The following is a 20,524-nucleotide window of genomic DNA, read 5'->3' on the forward strand; positions in this document are numbered from 1 at the left end:
CACACACACACACACACACACAACATCCAAGTAGCTTTAATCTACATCTCTTAGGCCTAAACCTCATCAGTCCTATGTGGACTTCTGTATACTGTCTGCTTAAACAGCAAGGAAAGCCATGCACTGACATCATGAACAATGCAAACACCGTCTCCCTCACGGTTTTATCACTGCTAGATGGAGATAACCCATTGACAGCATACCTCAACTACCTATAGGAGCTTTATAGAGCAGCCGTCCTGCACAGAGCACCATCGTTGAGACAGATAGAACATAAACTCTCGCCCTGAGGACACATGTCAACCACTTCCTGAGCCCTAAGCCTGTATGTAATTGAGGTGAAATGGCTTGTCTGAAACCAATTGAAGCCATGCAGTGAGGGGGAGCCATTGCAGTCCCTGGGAGAGGATGACAGGGTCACACCTGCAGACAGGGGCCTGTACAGGCAGCCTGCTGATGGCTATCTGAAAGTCTACTAGGGGCAATGAGAGGGAGGTGCACACTGGGGGTGTGAGGGCTATGATGGCCCTACAGCTGGCAACCTGCCCAGACCCCAACTGATCCATTTACGATGACAATTCATGCAGATCCATGAGCAAAAACACACATCCGTACATGCAGCTCCCTATCACTCTGCTTCAGTACCCCTCTAATAAACAAGCCAATAGGCTAAGGATGCTGACACGCAACACTAACCAGCTAGCATCACCACAGCATGTCGATGCCTCATGTGATGTAACGTTACAACACCACTACTGTGGCAGAAGTCTGTCTTTAGCTGCTCAGCATAATTACGGCCCTGATGAATGGTTTGGAAACGACAGGCAATTAGACCTCCAGACAGTATGATACTGAAGAGTACACTTTCTTCCAACGTGGGTACTAGAGGTGTAGATCAAAGATCCTCACCAGACAAAAGCACACAATTACAACCCCCACCACTCTGACAGACAGTGAATTCTTGATCATTGTAAACAAAACAGGTGGCATCTACCAAAAACAAAATTGTGCTTCAGCTAAATAAGCTACAGTCACGGTGTGGTATTCATCATAACACTTGAGCTTGAGGAAGAGTGGAATAACATAGGCAGATTCTGATTTTCACTTTTCACAAGTGCCCTATTCAGATGATAAACAAATCTATTTAAGAAACAAAGCTCCATGTGGGCCGCATAAACTGCCTGCAGTGTCACAGTCTCTGATTTACAGGATGGCCACACTGTGGAGCGATGCTGCACCAAGACGGAAGCACAGCCAAGGGAGGAGGAGGGAGAGGTGAAGAATAGAGGAAAAAGAAGAGGAAGAAAATATGAGGAAAATGTTTTAGCCATGTGAAATCTCAGTGAGCACTCTTTGTAAACCAAGCCTGTAGTTAGTAATTAACTTGAACTGGAGATAATGTCGTAATTATAGGACCATGCACCACTCCAACTCCCATCAACACTAACACACAAAACTATAACCCGTGGTCTGGGTGCATGTTGGAACAAAAGTCTAAAGGAGCAGGGAATTTTCTCAGAAATTTCTGACTTTCATAAACTAAGATTGATAGATAGAGTTAGACTGCTTTTGCAAACTTAGCAGCTGATAAAAAAAAGATTAGTGGATGAACAGATGATAACGTGAACTTTCAAAATAAAAAATTGCATCACCACAAAACTTCCACAGTTGGTCCAGATTTCAGTCCCCCTGTAAGATTGATCAGTTTTTGGCCTGCCTTTGTATCTACTATTTCCATACCAGCTCATTTGAGAGCAGACTTGTTTACAGCATGTCTCTCATGATGCTTTCCAGTAGGGGAGTAACCAGGCCGATGACCTCCAAGCGGTTTCAGCCCATGAATGGAAAAGCCAGGATAAAAAGAAAAAGACTTTTTCATTCCTCTGAGTCCAAGCAGGATTTTAAATAACCTTCAAAGTCATTCTCCTCCAAAACTCTCCTGTCTCCATCTCCGCTGGCTCAGGCCCATTCATTCTGTAGCTTTATCTGTGGCCCTCCATTCCAAACACTACTCACATTTTAATGGGTGGATCAACTAAACGACTGTGGATAAAATCACAGTCTGGCTGCCTTTCATTGTGATACTTAAAAGGCGCCTTGCCTTTGACTGTGCTTTTTAAGGCTGCAAACACATAGTGATGTGCAGAGAAAAAGTGCATTAATTTCAGTAACAGATATTTATTGTGACTGCTTCAGAAACTTACATGAATAAAGAAGTGCTTTAACTAAAGGTAAAGCGACAAGCAGAGTAGAGCCCATGGGAAGCGGGTAATTGAGCAGAACATATCTTGATGTTCTGGTGAAACACTGCTCTCCATCTCTCCATGCAGAAGATGAATCACATCATTGTCTGTGTCACAAAATTACATAAGTGCTATGGAAAATTCACTCAGTTCAATTGCCTAGTAGAAAGAGGGCAGAAATTGAATGGCCGCAGCTTTCTTGAGTGAATTATGTGGGTCACACTTGCATAAAATTGCACATGTTCTGTGATTGCTGTCTCTTACAAAACTACAATTTATCATTTTCTTCCCTTCTGAAAAATCCTTAAGCAACAGATTTTAGCTAAATTTATTTAACACCGTATAAATAAAGTGTTAAACTGTTAGCAGTAAATTGTCACAGTAAAATCTGTGTAAATCAATAAACATGGAAGACTGACAGAGGGAGCAGATGAGAGACCTTTTTTTCTGTTCAGGCTCACCTTTGTATTTCAGCTCTGACTCAGAAATTGTTGGCAGCTCATCCTCAAACCGAATCATTTCAAAGACTGGACACTTGATATAGCAGAAATCTGTGCATGGAAGAGATTACTTGACCTGTTTGTGGGAGGGTAATCCAACTAATTTTAACTTTCTCCATTTCTCCACCTACAGTTCATATTTTTTGTGCCTGTGACCAGAGCCTCAGTAATGCAACACATTCCCCTCAGCTATCTCACAGATTTATAATCCATAATCCTATGCGTAAATACTTAATTGTGTTTTCACCCACAAAAAACAAGTCCCTTAATTCTGGGTGTCAGCTGCTTGTCTCTGCGTGCCAGACTATTGTGAGAATGCTTGCGGCATGACAGATGTAAGGTGTGGCACATGCAGACAGTAAAATCACCATTAGCGCCTGCATATAAACAGAGGGGAGGCTTTTACCAGGGAGAGTTTATGGATGGAATGGCGGGATGGGGAGGCTGACAGATGTGAGCGGCTGGGACAAGACTCTTAGGGACTGCACAGATCCCGCAAGAGTCCAGACAAGAGCAGACACATCCCTGAACATTCAGACTAAACATGGCCACATAATTAGAGCTATAATTCAGCAGAGCAGCCAGAGCGCACACTGCAAAGCTGTGTCCCTCGTAGACAGGGCATAACCTATCTTCGTATTCAGCCCTAAATTAAACAGTCTGAACATTGTGCTGTTGTCTCTTCAAAGCCATTTAGAGGTAGTGAATTATATTTCAACATCATATAAAACAACACTGTGACGACATGAGGTATTAAAAAAAAAACAAAAAAACACTCAGTTTAAAAAGGTTGCAAAATAGCAAACTCAAAAAACAACGCTGAGTAAAACATTGCTCTGAACCAACAGCTTGGAGAGAACATGAGAGCTGAGGACACAAGTCTGCTGAGAGACTGATTTAATAACTACTTTCATGTAGGCATACTTACAGATATCTGGTGATTCGTCTGAGCCATCTGGACAGTCCTTCTCTCCGTCACAGCGCCAGCCTTTGGAGATACAGGTCACTTGGTCCTTACATACAAACTGCTTAGAGCTGCAGGTCTTGGGATGGTCGTCAGTTTTGGGAGCTGAAAAAAAAAAAGAAAAAAAAAAGTGAGAGTTGATGTATCGTCATGAAAAGCAACTGTGGGTGGAAATGCTTTTAATTCTCAAATACATGTAGAAAGAAATGCAACTCACAAGCAGCCAGTCTAAGAAATACCAGCACGAATGTGAATGATTCTTAAATCTGTTCGTTCTTAATTCTGTTCCTTTTTTTAAGAACCATTCTTTCCTGTGCAGTATCTACATAGGAAATTTACAGCTTAAAGTAGCAGAGATCTTAACTCGGCAGGGCAAAGCAACATGCAGGGTCAACTTAAGTTTACAATGATGTTTTTGTATCAAAAGACCCACAGGCACACTCTAAAACCTCCTCTACAAGTTTACAACCAACAGTGGTGCCTTTTAGCTCTGGGTTTGTTTGTTGTTTCCCCTCTTCTTACGAATATCTCATTTCTTTCTGCCTTTTTTTTTTTATTTTTTTTATTACTCTTAAGGTGTTTTTCAACTTTCACCACAGAGGCTCTTTCATGTGTCACGGCACAGACATAACTGGGCATTCAATCTCCGTCTGACCCATGGGAAAGTGCAGAGCGCTGTAACTCTGGGCAGTAAGTCAGCACAGATTGTTGAGGTGTACCACAGGCTAGCAGCACCGCAGCAACGCTCACGACCCATCAGCAGTGTGACACTGCTGACATGCTTTAACTCAGCCACACTCAGAAAAGCCCTGCTCAAATGGAGCTCTACCTACACGGCTTTGCATCAGTCTGTCAACACTGAACTTGTCACTTGTGTAAACATTTATCCGTAAGGGTCGGTTGATCCAAATAACAAAAGAGAAACATATTTTCTTGCTTACCTCATGTGGTATCCAGCTGTGGAGATAGTTTTGGTTTTATATGCCCAGGTTTTGAGACATCTGTCTCTGAGATCACTACCTTCACCTCAGTAAATTGAACTGAGCTGCTAACAACAAAATTATTTCCTTGTCAGTTTTTAAGGGCACTATTCATTTTTCAGTAGAAAGTATTTCTAATGAAAATTGATCATAGTGAGGGCTTTGGATTATTCTGAGTGACAGCAGCATTGTTTCCAGGAAAGACACATTCCTGTTTAATTTTTTAGGAGGTTTAAATGGTTCAAGGGCCATGAATGGAATTCTATTCACCTATTGGGGTATGGCAGAAATCTCAGATGGATATTTCAAAAACTGGATGAATAAAACCAGAACTCCCCACATAGCTACACATCAATAGGAGAGAATAGGAACATTTTTTTTTGTAATTTGGTTGAACTGACCCTTTAAATGAAACAAAACGTTAAAAAACTTAGACTATATGCAACAATTTATAAAGTCAGAGTATATTTCCGACTCATTAATGACATAATCCATAACTAAACTAGCCTTGTCAAACTTGAATACAAATTTAAACAGAAAGCCTGAGTTCCCTAGTAACATTTTCTCCCATTCTACGGAAAAATTAAAATAGGTTTCCAAATATATACAAGGGAAATGCTTCCTTGTATGCTAGTGGTCAAAAATATAACATGCAATAAAAAAAAGACCACAATGGCCACACCAGGCAGTAGGCTGTTGTTACTGTATTGTTGTGCAGCAATGCCCTGGGAAGGACAGTGCCGAAGGTCTCATTGTGATTCTCTGCAGGGACGAAGCCCTCTCTCGCCCTGGATGACTTGCCTCCCTACGTACTTGGCAGGCAGAGAGGTGTTTGGGGCGGGCAGTCGGGGGTGTGTGGGGGTGCACCGCAAGGGGGCTGGGATGTGACTGAAATCACAAGAGAGCATGAGGCTAGTGTATCATTGCAATCACGTTCCTTTTGACTGTCAGACTAAGGGTTTTAGAGCCTGGTCTTTTTTTCATGTGACAGTGAAGTGTATGTGTAAGTCAAACACTAAGATGTCTGAGTGTCATGTTTTTGTAAATACAATTAGAATCTAAAGGGCTACAGGGATCGGTTCACAGCTTTCTCATTATATGAACAAAACCTTGATATTTGAGGAGATTAAGAGAAAGAGGGAACACTGGGTTTTAAAATGCAGAGCTATAGACCCGTTCTTCTCTTCACACAATGGCAGGGGCAAGGCTTACAAAACAAAATTCATGTGACGCAAGAGAGTAAGATGCCATAATACAGAGTCCATATTAAATGTCATAAGGCTGAGGTGAGACCAAGAAACAGAGCTGTAAATGAACAGACAGAAACCAATGACTGAATAACTTTAGACAACATGCACACACCCCACCCCTTGGTAGAGGAATGAGAGGGAGGCTAGCCATGGCCTGAGGCCAGTTTGTTAGTTTTGCTTCCTTTCAGCTTACCAATGTCCTGGTACATTTAGTATGGTGGTAAAAACACCGGATTTGCCTGCGCTTATATGTTGCCATTTAATCTGCCTAAACAATCAAACAAACAGCTGCACTGCCTGGGCCCTGAGCTGAAATGAGTAAATGCAATGAAACCTTGCTATGTGAAGGCATTCCCTCGGTCTCTCTGGTCCCTGTGTGAAGCAGCTGGGCTGAGCCAGTTGTTCCCCGTGAGTGGGCATAAAACTGGAAATAAAACATTGTGGGTTCTAATTTTATCATCGTTTTACACACCAGCATGAAATGACCACAGAGGGGAGAACCTCTGAGCCTAATTGGAGGTTGTGGCTGAGGAGGGGTTAGAAACTGGGGGAAATACTGGCAGCCTTCCCCCTCAGCAGTCCTCTTTCAAAGCCCACTTAAAATATCTCAAACAGAGATGCGAATTGTTAATTCAGCCTGCAAAGTCGCTTTTTTTCCCAAAGTTACTGCCAAAATGCTGACAATTTTTGGAGGGGCCAAATCAGGCTGGGATGTTGAACCATTTGAGTCCACTTTGCCTACAAAAGGGAATGAAGAAGGCCTTTATTTTGTGTCCTGGGATTGGACCAACAGCAAACACCAATCCCATTGAATCAAGGTACATACTCCACTTACAGGAACTCCTTTAAGCCCTTGGTGTTTGCCTCCCAACAGAGTTCCCTCCTGATAATGCCATCCTAACTAAAGTATTTCCTGCCACAGCTGAATGGCAACTCGATCACACTGCTGCGACTAAATGGTCGGAAATCCCACGGCATTAAAATATTCTAACCACAAAACAAGGGGATTATCACATTTTCAATAAATTATAACTTCATCTTCTTTTGCTTATGATTCTTAAAAGTAAGATCAGTACACTTAAACACAAAAAACCTCTATCCTTTTTTTTTTTTTAAACAGATAACCTGATAAAAAAAACAACTATCCTATGGGTATCTATTAGAGCAAAAATACATCTAATTAGAGGGTAAACCGAGAAAACTAGCTCTCACAGCCATAGTTGAAATCCACAAGGGTTTTGAATTTCACACCATTGCGAACTTTGGAACGTCTACAGGAAACAGAGATTCTATTTCTGAAGATAAATTATACCATGTACAAATATCTTTATTTGGTGGGTTTAGAAAAAATAGAAAATTGAGCATGTTTTTAAAACATCCGCCTTCCACAAAAACCAAAATGCCTATCTCTGTCACTCTGATGTACTTACAACGTGTTTCAATGTGTTTTATTAAAAATACCTTAGTGGTAAAGTGTTACAGTAAATGCATTAAACATGAATACTGGGAAAATCCTTGAGGCAACTGTAAGAAGACTTCAAATTATACAATAACAATCAGGGGGTCAACTTTTTATCTGAGGTAAAAGGGATCCCACTACAGTGCCTCAGTGAACTTAAGTCTTACAGTCCTTACAGTTATCTTGTTTGATTAACTAAAGTTGTCAAATAAAAAACACGTTTTTTTTTTTTGTTTTTAAATATAAATGGTATTCAATTACCAAACCAGGTAAAATACCTGAATTCATGAGTGAAAACAAAGGATGTGTGTTTAACAGAAGCTAATATCAAAAAGGTAAAGGACTAACTAAACCACCATATACACACAAAGTCTATTAACATGAAATAATAAACTCTATATTGATGTCAAATCTCTACAACAACTAATCCTCCATTGTCTCACTGCTCATAACTGAGCACCAGTGTTTGCTAAAATGAGATAATGTATGACATTTTATACAGGTAATGAAATGACAAGCTTACACTAGAAATGAAGTGTCACGCTATCAGCTAGCTAACGTTAGAAATTAGCTATCGTTAGCGTCCATCCGTAGATACTTGATACAAACTAATTAAAAAACTATGACGGTAATAAAGTAAAGTGTATTAAACAAGCTAGATAGTTAACTACTGTTCTTACCCACAGTGACGCACGAGGGCAGAGATTACAAGGCCAGCCACTGAAGGAGCGAGGCAGGCAGAGGCACGTTCAGCTAACGTTAAGGTTAAGGAATGGTACAGTCCACTTTAGGGGTGTCTGAAACGTATTACAAGATTCTTCTAGGTATGAATATGGGAAATATTTTGTAATCACAATTACATGTAAGAAGGTTATATACATGTTTCAGTCCCCCTGAACTGTTGTTTTTACCTCTATTGAGCGGTCCAAGTCTTAATCAGGGGGTCATACGCCCCCCACACCCCCTAATTCGGACCCTGACTGTAAACCCAAAAATGCCTGAGGGCCAGTACTCTGGAGGAAAATATCCTGAGTATTTTGTCCAATAGACACTAATGTTTCTCCAATTATTTAATTCTCTACACTCAACTAACCACTAAGCTCTTACTTGGAAGAGGATAAATTCTAGGACGCTAAATTGGGATGTTTGTGGTCAAAATTAGAAGTCAGTGAATGTAATTCTACTTTCTCTCCACATTATCTCATTGTGGTGTGAAATCTGGCAGTTGTACTGGCTGACTTTTCTTCTGGTTATTAAGTGCTCAAATGTAGTTCGACATGAAGTGCGCTCCAGAAATCTGAGACATATAATACATTTTTTAATTGCTATTATTCAACAAGTGCACCTGCTCATTCTAGGTGCTCTGAGGGGAGAAACAGAGGGCTGGGCATGACTGTGCAAGAGAAGTTAAACTGACTTCTCCACACTGTTGTCACTAAAAGATTCACTGAACAAATGTATAAATGAAATGGCTTCCTGCTATGTGGATGCCCAGGCTCCAACTGGCTGACATGTTTTGACTTAGAGCATACAGCCACTTGTATGGAGCACACACTGTATTTCCTTATGCAGGGCCACTGGAGCTCTATACTGTGTAAATAGTGCACACTGAATTGCCCCTAAGCACTGTGCAAAAGCTTTAAACAAGAGCGAATGAGCAAATGCATAAACGTACACAGAGCCTTGCTCTTATAGAATCGTCCCTTCTGAATGCCTGGTAAAGGGAATAAATTACTTTTAAGGCCATCCTTTCATCTGCAAGAAGGAATTTAAGGTGGTGTTTTGTTTTTACGTAATCCAAAAACTTAGCAAAAACGTTCACAAAGGGTGGATGCCAAATCTGTGGGACATAACAGGATGGGATGGTGAGTAAATAGTGCTGTGGCACCAATTCAGCAGCCAAGTGATGGAGGCCTCCAGACCATCACCACCTGGGACTCAACACTATACCAACCCCCAGCCCCACCCCTCACCCCATGATCTGCCTCCCTCAATATGGCCATCCGTGCTCTGCAAATCAACTCCAGAACAACGCAGCACATTCCAGCACCTTCTAATTGATTTCATGTGTACAGCTTAGCCTCAAAAGGACAATCTGTTACAGACGAGCAGCTAGATTTGAAAGAAAACCAAAGAGCTTTGCTTTTTAATACAAGGTAAATGTACTTGTTGTTAGATTCTGTTTGCGACAGGACTATCAGCGAGTGCACATGCTAAGTGTAGGAGAGGACTGACTTCATGCTGATTTTAAAAATTCTATTGGTTCATCAAACAAATATATGACACATGAAATTTACTTCTGTGTCAAAAGCATGTCGCCAACACTGAGCTCATCTTACTATTCAACCGACCCAATCCCCTCCTGGATAATTTCTAGGCTGAGCAATAGAGCATGGATTCTATTAAATGCTGTTAAAAGATAACAGTATGAATGGGAATGTGAAATGACTTGAATGAATGAATAAATAAATGGGGGTCTCGATGGTCTTGCTGGGCACAATGGCAGTGGTATTGAGAGAGTGGGAATGAAACCAGGGCTGTTTCTCATCACCCACCACTTCTCCCCTTCCTGGTCCTCCATTGTGGAACTCGTGTCTTCCCGAGTGTTTCGGGGAGTGAGGGAAAAAACCAAACAGACTACAGCATGTAATTAGACCCCTGAGGTCAAGTTTGAAGTGATTTCTCTGTTTAGCGGGATTTCAAAGCAAAAATCCATGCATTATTAGTAAAATTAAAACCAAACAAGGACCACAGGGAAGAGAATGGGTTCAGAGGGAAGACATTATTCCTTAATTTTTGTGCTATATTAATTATTCAGATGAAAGACTGATTCTTTTTTGTAACCAGAGCCCTTTAGATGTAAAATGTGGTACATCAGTGCAGAACACTATGCACAACATATGTAAGAATGGAGAAAGTGTCTATCTAATCTAAGGCCGTCCCTGACCACTGCTGAAGCCACTGAATGTACTTCCTCAATGGTGCCCATCGAGTGGAAACAACCACTTAGCTTTGTGTCAAGCCACAGCAAAGCACTGGAGCACTTTAACCAGCTCACAATGCACACACAATGTCCATAGGCTATTCAAGCTCTAATCCACACCAGCCATTTTCAAAGAGCTTCAACATGCAGAAACCGCAAAAAAAAAAGGAGCTAATACAAGGAGTTAGTACCTACTCCTGTGCCTGAAAGCCTTGTTTTTGTGTCATCGCACAACAAAAGGGTGCAGCTTTGACCTCAGAGGTAACCTGATGAGGCTCTGCAGGATGTCACAGGCCAGAGCAGTAAAATGCAACGCAGTAAAAGACACAACACTGAGTGAGTGTGATTGATGGAGATAGAGATAAATGTGAATAGGCTCATGGTGCTTCCAAAGGAGAGTTCTTCTACGTACACGCTGTAGTCTCTGCATAGCACAGTTCTGCGCACCCATAGAGGAAAAGTCAACCCAGATTCAGCTGTTACAAAAACAGAATATGGGAACCACAAAATGAAGGCTGGACCACATAAATTGAAGCATTCACTGCAACTGAGAGGACTGTAAATCCTGGCTTGCCTCATTCCTTCAGTTACCTCCTCATTTCAGCTGAAGGATGAAATGTTTCTGTGATTTAATGTGAGTGGATCTCTATGAATCCCTCATTAGATTCACTCTAAGGGAGGCAGGGGGGAGTAATGTTCCTGGCTCAATAATTGGAGGAATGACTCATAAACAATGCACAAATGAGCTGTCATCCACTTCACATCTTTACAGATGACCTCTTTGTTCAGTGGTGAGAAATCCTAAAAACCTGACTGTGTGATACATAAAAGGTCTCAACGTGTCATGAACGTTCTGTAGACGTTCCGAAAATGAGGGCTGGCACGATAATACCAGCACGGATGATTTAACTCTCCTGTAGGCAATTTTTTTTTCTAGTAAATTTAGTAAATTAGAGTGCGCAAAGAATGATTGTCCTACAAAAGAACAGAATAACACAGCTTTTTGCTGCTTAGTTTACTTTTACATGAAGCTGTAGACTTTGGCAAGTACAGCTAAAGTCAAAGACTTGCACACACCCTACAATCTTGAAACTATTGTTGAGGACCATCCAACTGGTTGCTGGTCACATGCAGTCGAGTTTTAAGTTGATAACGTTATCAGACAAGGAAATACAAACTAAACTATACTAACTAAAAAAGGCAAATAGTTTTATGTTAAAAAATACAAACACATGAAGCTCGAGAGAGCTCGCTCCAAACAAGTGAAACTAGTTATGTTTTCCTGCGGTGTCTTGACATTTGTTTTTCTGTGACAGCATCAATGAGCAAATGTCTTTTAGCAACACTGCTTACTGAGATGACAAATGCTTTAGTGAGGAAAGGTCTAACAAGTACTTTCTTTAAAGTAAGTCAAACACCAGAAACTGGTGACGGATATAACTGACATGTATTAAAGTGCAAAGGGAATGTATTGTAGATATGTTGAATAACCATGCTGCTACACTCGGACTTTTTGTTTTAAGTATGTAATATTTTTCATGTAACATACATTTGTACATTCGTAGTGGTGTTCCATCAACCTTTTATAGGATGCTTTCAGTTTATGTCATCACCATGCATTTGCAGTGCATTTTGTAAGTGGAGAGTTACTGAAGGACATGCTACCTCCTACATATATATATATATATATATATATATATATACACACACGTATATTGCTCTGGCAGATGGTCAGTTATATCAACTGGTTATATAAGAGCCCATATCTCTTCATCGGTTTGAGCTGCTGTGCTGAAGTAATCTGACGGACTACTTGTTGATGAGGGTGCAAATTACCAGATTAAATGTAGTGAAGTTACAGCACAGTAGATCAAAATGGTGAGGTATTTACGCCATCAGGTGGATTATTTTGATTACTAGCTGTTAGGGGTGGATCAGAGTATCAGAGTAGAAATTATTTTATATTGCTTTATCATATAAAAATCCAATATTCCCATAAAGTAGTTTGACAGCGGTGCAGATACCGCAGAATACTCAGTATGGCAAAATCTCTGACAAATGTATATCATCTCACGGTATCGTCATATCACGCTGACATACCAGCAGTGGTATATCAGACAAGCACCACACAGAAGTGCCATAAAAAATAAATTAATTGTGTCAATATCTTTGCCACGACACAGAAAGCCTAAATGTTTGGTATATGTACAACCACCATCTAATGACTGAAAGCCATGGCTGACTGATGAAAGTAAACAGCGTTGACACTTCGCAGCAGTCCATGAAATTGGAATCTTATTTCCATATATCAGATCCTCCACTCTGACCAGGTGTGAAAGCAACCAAGGGTGCCTGCGATCAAATCGATTCTCCAGTCAAGCGCAAAGCCAGCAACATCTGCAACTTCTGAGGCATACATGAGCGTGAGTGGGTAAAGCCAGTATTCTCACAGCTGTGAAAGGTGTCAGGCAAACATTGCAACCCCTTGTAACATTTGAACAAGTCTGTGTACTCTCTTTATGAAGTGCATAGAAAAACAGACCTATTTCTCATGTCCGTAACTAAAATGTGCTTTGTTCATGTGTGGTATCTTACATAAAGAAAAGAACTTCTTAGAGACAACATTATATTAATGACAGGAAAGGAAAGCAGAAATGCATAGACATGGCCTGATTTAATCACCTACAAAAACCCAATGAATCTTGCAGAGCTGCATTAACACACACCCACACTCCCTATTTTGTGAAAGAAGCCTCCCGCTCTGTTCCTTTTTTGGGTCTTAGGAGCTAAACAGGGTAAACAGTGATGTAGCTCGCAGAAAACACCAATTACAGTACACCCCTGCTATTCACAGTCAACAAACACTCTTTCATCTGCGCTCTCACGCCTTCGATATGTAGGGAACAACACTGAAGACATTTATGTTAATCTGCTTTTACCTTCTAGTCACAGTTGATTGCAATGCAGTGCAGGAAGTAGAGGGAGAAAAAAGGGGGATCTTTTCTGCAGCTACGGTTAAAAAATCCCACTGTCTGCTATTATCATTTCACAAATATTTTCACTAGGTTCAGACCTAAACGCAAAACACCTGCACATAAGCTTTACATCAGACTTCATGAAGCCAAGCCAAAGAATGTATCAAAACTGGACACTCGGCTATATTTCACTCCAAATATTTATGCTTTTTTTTTTTTCTTTTTTACCCTGTTTCTTTGCAAAATGACTCTAAATGGCAGAGAATGATTCTGGGTATTATCTGTGTTACCTGATAAGAGTGCAGTCAACAGATAGCCTCAGGTGTACAGAGTTACAATAACCACTCCCCAGTGACCTCCACTTGGAAGAGCTGCAGAGAGCAATCCGAAGCTCTATTATCTGTTGAATTTGTATGAAGGATGCTGAATTTTTCCAGCAGATGTTTCCAGTGACATTTCTGAGGAAAAGGTATAGCCTGGTCCCAATAAAAAGGTCAGGCAAACAGAGTGTAGGCTCCTCAGGAATTCAACCTCTTTAGCCTCTGACCCACATTTACACTTTTCACCAACAGAATGCGTCTGGCTCTAAAGGTGGTTGAGATCCTGTACGTAAAGCTCAGCAGTCACAACGTTATCCAGCCCGGACATATTGATGATATCATTCCAAACAGTAAGTGAATATGAAGGGGTTCACTTCAACATACTGCTGTTTTGCTGCATGATATGCAAAATTTAATTCGAAGCTACGAATCAATCAATACTGAAAAACAATTCTTTCCGTTGATTAATTGTTTGGTTGATCTTTTCTTTTTTCTTTTTGCATTTTGTACACCAAACAATTAATGAAGTAACTGCCAAAATGGTCTGCTGATCAATCACTGATTAAAATAATTGTTAATTTTATCACAAATGTCAACAATCATCAATTCAAACTGTAGTCACGTTTCGTCATATCCCCTCATAAAACCATGGATTAATTAGGACTAATTAGGACAAGGCTTTAAGTACTATGTAGCACTACACTGGATTCTGTCAGTCTAAAAGGATGACGCCTTAAGTGCCACAATAATAAACTCTGGTCAACATCAAAGATCAATAACAAACAAAGAGGTCTGTCCAATGTTTAACTGTTAACTATGGCCTTCTGACCCTCCTGTCACTGATCCTTTCCCATTCATAAATTCATGCTGTGGCCCAGTGGTGATCCAGACAAATCCAGTCCAAGTGGCTGGCCTTAGGGTTTGTATCCTCTCACTTTCTACCCTTTTGGACCAACACTGCTCCAGAGGGAGGCCGATAAATCAAATGTTAATAATGACACAACACACATATCATCCATCCACATTTCCATCCCCGACTCCCTGTGATGTAACTATGTGTCTGTTTCAGAGAGCATCCAAGACTGATTGTTGAAGTTTATTTCACTTCACCCGCCTTCAACCCAAGCTATTCAGCCCCCCCCTTTAAATCACATCTAAGTTGGATTAATGGTCTCCCTGTGTCCAGATGTTACATACTGATGGAAGAGGAGGGAGGAGCTTACAGACTCCTGTAACATTAGCTATAGCTTTCAGCTTCCATCAAAACCTAATGAATCTTACATAAGATCTTCCAAAGCAGAGAAGCGCAGTAGCAGTAGCTGGCTTTAGTGGCAAAGTTAAGGGTTTAATGTGTTACCACATCAAAGTAAACACAGACTAAACGAGTGAAATAAACTGTCAGACTGATATTACAAATATTTTTCCATATACAAGGCTGTCAGATCAGACCTGGATGGGACAGAGGACTTCAGTACTAGAGACTTCTTTTAACACTGTTTTACAGCCACAAAATATTATGGATGACTTCAAATAGACTCCTGAATATGATATGTGCTATTTTGTACCTTCATGTTTCCCTTCAAGAGCTCAAGAAAGAAAAAAGCAAGCTGTTAGCTCAACAGGTCTGCAATGCATTGTCACAAGAGCAATGGTGCATTTAGTATCTCATTATTACTATCAGGGATTCGGGAGTATTAAGGAGCTCCGGGGACGTTAAGAGGATAACTGCACGACTATTCATTTCACTATCAGACTGTACCTGGCTGTCACTAATAAACTGTGGTTTCTCAGGCAGCGGGACAAGCCGCGCCATTAAGATTACACCTTAACAAGCAAACACAACTGTTGTTTTCATATGCACCAAGTAGCCTGACTGGAAACAAACATGAAAACTGATCTGGCCGATGGCTGCCACAGGTTTGATGGGAAACTCAGGCTGCTCTGATTCTAGGAATTTTTTTTTTTCTTTTTTTTTTTTTTTTTTTTTAAAGCAGCACGTTTTGGTCTGAATGGTGGCGATCAGCTGTCGCCATACGGAGGAACATGAGGAATTGTATTTTTCTTGGGAAACGGAGAGGGGAGGATATAGCCATTTTGTCGCAGTCAGTCAGTCAGAAATGATGTCGTTCTGTGGAAATGGGTCGCTCAAGCAAGTGTTTGCGATAGCCTTTTACCTGCTGAATACTCCAACTGTGAATAACCTCAGTGTCTGCCATCCTCGCAGGCAGACAGGCCCATTCCGTCTGCTCACACAGGAGCTCTGCTAAAAGACGCAGACAGATTTTAGGCCACTGCTTATTTGTGCGGTACTTTCTGTGATTAAAGGCTTTCCTAATGATCGATCTCCCCCTCTGAGGAGACTGCTGTGGCACACAGTCTGATTATGAAGACAACCTATTTGCGGTGTTGGCTCCAACTCTGGTGAACACATAGGCCTGTGCAGAGATGCTTTGGAGGAAAAAAGAAAAGTGGTCATGCTTTCTCGAGTATCACAATGCGAGATAACACAACAGGCTTCTTACCTACGGTTGCACCGTTAGGAGATACGATCTCCAAGTAGAGTATAAATCCCAAGTAGAACAACCTCATCGCCATCTCCTGAGCAATGCCCGATGGCACTGCTGTTAGAAAGGAATAGAGGAAAAGTTGGCTGGATTTCTCAAACCGAACAACCCGATCAACCACCTCATCCGAACCCCCTCAATGGTCCGGGTGCGATTGTCCGTTCAGTTGCACCCTCAGCCCCGCACGGTGGCCGCTTCAGACGGGCTTCTTCAATAAAAGGCGACTTGCTACAGCCCGGCGAGGCTATAGGCAATGCAGCAGCACAGTCATGTATATTTCTAATTGATTATCGGCATTCAAACATGATGCACAGTGCAACCTCTGTCTCTCTGTGCTTGCTGGGGTCTCTGTTTCAGCACACCATGCCACCAGAGTCGTCCACTCGTACAGCCCTGCAGCCGCCGGCTCCGCTCAGCTCATTCCGTGGTGCCAAACTAAAAAAGAAAAGATTAAAAAAGTAAAAGCGTTTTGTTTGTTGTTTTTTTTTTTTTTTTTAGCTCGGAGCGCCACCGTCTCCCTGTGCTTGTGACTGCATGAGTGGATGGTGAATCTCTCAAGCTCCAGCACTGTGGACGAGCCCGTGACGTAACGCTCGACTCCACGAAAATGGGATAACTGAGCGGCGAGCACGGTCTGCGCATGCTCCAACACACCTCCTTTTCTCCTATTTCATGCTCTTTTTCATCAACCGTGGAGGTGGGAGAGAGAGGCGGCGACTGCAACTGGCGCTCTGCGGTCAGCCATGTTGGCTCAACATTGTTGATTTTTTTTTTTTTTTTTTTTTTTTAGCCGGGTCCCTGTTGACCCCCACTGTACATGGCAGTTATCTCCCAGAAACCAGCCAGTACTCTCGAGCTGGAATCAGTTGATTAACTGATTATTCGACTGGTAGAAATTTAACTGGCAACAGTCATTTTTTTTAAGCTTAAATTCCAGAAAGTCACTGATACCAGCTTCTGAAATGTGTATATTTGCTAGTTTCTTGGTTTTTATGACCAAAATTATGCAATAAACACAATAACCCCAAATGTTGGACCTTTTGACTGTTAGTAAGGAACCAATGATGTGCATTTTCACTATTTTCTGACATTTCGTAGCCTATACTAAATAATCAATCGATTATTGATGAAAATAATTGTCAGATGTACTGATGATGAAAATAATTGTGGTTTGCATTCTTTCAGTACTTCTATGATGGAAAAATCTAAACTTAGCCAAGGGTTTGGAAGCAATTTGAGAAAGCCCAACCTTTTAAACAAATGATAACAAATGAGCACAATATAAACTAAAGCAGTTATTTCGGTTGGGCCTAATCCAGCCTTGTTCACAGCTGCTAAATATAATTCCTGCTTCTAAGAATTTTTCCTGCCATGAACAGTTTTTTTCAGACTTAATGTTTTTTGTTAAAATCTACGATATTTATATATTTCCAACTTCTAAATGAGAAGTTGTCAGTAAAAAAATATTATACAAATCTTTTCAAGATAACATGCAAGCAGTGTCTAATAGAGGCCTAAAATAGATTCTAGTCTATAAACTCTAAACTAAATGGTGTAATCTCATTGGCTTTGTTTTTACTCACACTTTCACACTCAGAGATTGCACCTAGTTCCTCCCAAGTCAAAATGGATAAGAATGCAGTGAGACAATGAGAGGTGTATGTTTAGCTTGTGGAGGCCCTTCAACCTCCGTGTTCTTCACTAAAGCACGCCCCCTAGTGGTACATGGAAATTAAAAATCGGTATGATTGTAATGTAATGGATATGGCTCCATGTTTTTGGATATCTGAACATGTACAATTGTTTCCCCAGTTTCAAGAGAAGGTAATTCATCACAAAAGGAATATGTTATTGTATTTTATAGCAAGTACTTATATGACTGGTTGCCAAAGCTGCGGACAAAAACAAAGATCTAAATCAATCTGGACTGTCATCTACAGTATATCCCCCAGCCCTTTACATTAATAATTATTTTAGTTAACAATAAGACCAAAAACATTTTCAATAATCTAGAGCGACTTTAAGGTTTCTAAAGATTTATCATATAAAAGCAGTATGCACAACTTTGAGTATAAGACAAATTATCCATATACATAACCCGACCTTGGTATAAAACACTAAGTGACATCAAATATAGAAAAGTTAACAAAGCAAATCAGCCCTTGCAGGAATACACACTGTAGATGGACTCAATGAAGTAAATATTAACAGAATTAGGCATCTTCAATCAAAATTAAGGATTTGCCAATAATTGCCTTATCAAAATATCTTCCACACAGCAAGTGCAGAGTGAATGATGTATTTATAGCTTTGAAGAAACAACATTAATCTTTGTTTAACTGTTCTTCAGAGTTGTGAACATATGACTGTGTATTCCCATAAACCATCTGAACCTGCAGGGGGCACTGAATACTTACATTGAAGAGAGACATGCAACCTGTAACTCATTTTACTAACATGACAAAATGAACCCGACATTTTCCTAAAATATTTTGTAAATTTTACATGGCACACCCTCTGAGAAAGCTCTGATCAAAGAGTGATTTGGTTGAAAACAGAGCATGAGAGGATCTTTGCTCCGAACCGCAGCCATTTGGTAACTGAAATGCTCTTAATGACTCCTCCTGCAAATCTATGGTGATATGCAGTGTTTGTATTCTTTTCCCACTGGCATGTAATCTTAGATACGAAAACAACAGGTGTGTAATTCACACTACACAAACTGACAGTAACTGTACTGCCATTGGTGTTAAGGATAAACGTGCCTTTCAGGGGGTTTCAGCTTACAGATGTTTACCCAGAACCTGAATCACAGGGGAGAATGTGAAGTATGCGGAGAATCTGTGAAAAACATGCCTCAAGTGTCTGGATATCTGTTGAATCCAAGCATATTTTCACTCTGAGAGTGAAAACAAAATATAAATGCAAAAGTTAGGGGGAAATAGTTAGAATAGAAGCATTTTAAATGTCCCCGTCCCCCCCGTAACTAATCTATACGCTCCAAGTATTTCAATAAAGATCCTTTTCAAGTTCACTGGAAAACACAATTTGTTAATGTTCGCAAATGTGTCTACTTTTTACCTACATTGCTGTCTCTCCTGTTTGTCAACACAGCGAATCAACATGATTGCTGGTGTCACCTCAACCTGAGAATGCCCCCTTTGTGGGAGGAGGGTTGAGCATTGTCATCCAGCAGAGACAGACGCCAGCATGCTGTGTGGGAGACAGCTTGAAAGAGTGCCAGCGTAAACACTCCCAGACCACATGTTCTCCCAGGGCAGAGGGGCTGGCCTCTCTCCAGGCACATCTGCACACAATCCCTCAGCTTTTAGCAAGCCTGCCAAGGAGACAGAGCGGGGGCAAAGGAAGGAGAGGAAAGTGAGAGAGAAGCATTCCCAGGCAGGGAGAACCTGCTTCTTCTTTGACAGTAGTGTCAGTGATTAAAGTGATGACATCTGAAAGAAACAATGAAAAGCAGAATGCAGAGGGAGGACCACAACAACCTACAACCTGTCTGCAAAATTAAAAAAAAAAAAAGAAAAAGGAAAAATCAGTATGTGTGTGTGAAGGCTAACCACTGTCTTTGCAACTGTGCATCTGTATCACACCACTAGATCCACATGCCAAGGTCTGCTTGGCTACGATCATTACCCAACCTGCCCGTATCCTTGAGAGAAGATGGATTGCTGCATAAATCAAGTTGCTGGCTCCCTCACACAGTCACAATCTGCATCTGTAGCTGTACTACATGTATGCAGTACACCAGGCAAGTAATGTTTCAAAAGATCTTACTCTGGTGCACTCATTAAAAAAAATTGCCATTAACCAGTTCATATTATGCCTTCATGTAAATATAAACATACGCCCATCTGTCTCTGACATCTCCCCTGACACCTTTTTGCGGGTGCTGCCCTTCGGTTTGCTGGTAAAGTGTGGCTTTGTGCATGTTTTTCACAGAGAGGTAATTACTGAGCAAGCTATGCTGACAACACCTGAGGAATGCGGAGCATGCACCAGCAGCCTGTGCCCCCCCCCCCCCCCCCCCAACCCCCCAACCCCACCTAACTTCTCCCCCATCTGCAACCCTCCCCCCACAAGAGCAAGAGCCCCAGTCCAACACAAAGTTCACCATGACATTTTTCAAATGAATCTTGGATTTGTAGATATGCAGGTGTTACTTTATGTAACTTTTTGGTTGTTCTGCCAGGAAACATATTTCATATTATTCTAGATTAAACTGCTTGATAAACAAAATTCTATTGTAGTATACAGTTACAATCACATCT

At 41.0% G+C, this 20,524-nt stretch overlaps 1 protein-coding gene across 3 annotated transcripts in view; it reads right to left on the reverse strand.

Annotated features, from left to right (window-relative positions):
* lrp1ab (low density lipoprotein receptor-related protein 1Ab) overlaps positions 1-16,956 on the reverse strand; it is an 88,175-nt gene extending 71,219 nt beyond the window's left edge. For 2 of the 3 annotated variants that reach the window (XM_056384554.1, XM_056384553.1), the window contains exons 1-2: positions 16,197-16,954; positions 3,672-3,812 (exon numbers count right to left, since the gene is read on the reverse strand). In XM_056384554.1, coding sequence (XP_056240529.1) covers positions 3,672-3,812; positions 16,197-16,269 — 214 coding nt within the window. In that variant the 5' untranslated portion in view covers positions 16,270-16,954. Of the gene's footprint in view, positions 1-3,671; positions 3,813-16,196 lie in introns of all 3 variants that reach the window. The other variant, XM_056384555.1, reaches the window with a different exon arrangement.
* Between the last annotated feature and the right edge of the window lie 3,568 nt (positions 16,957-20,524).

The sequence above is a fragment of the Seriola aureovittata genome, chromosome 9 (genome assembly GCF_021018895.1).
Source record: "Seriola aureovittata isolate HTS-2021-v1 ecotype China chromosome 9, ASM2101889v1, whole genome shotgun sequence".
NCBI lineage: Eukaryota > Metazoa > Chordata > Actinopteri > Carangiformes > Carangidae > Seriola > Seriola aureovittata.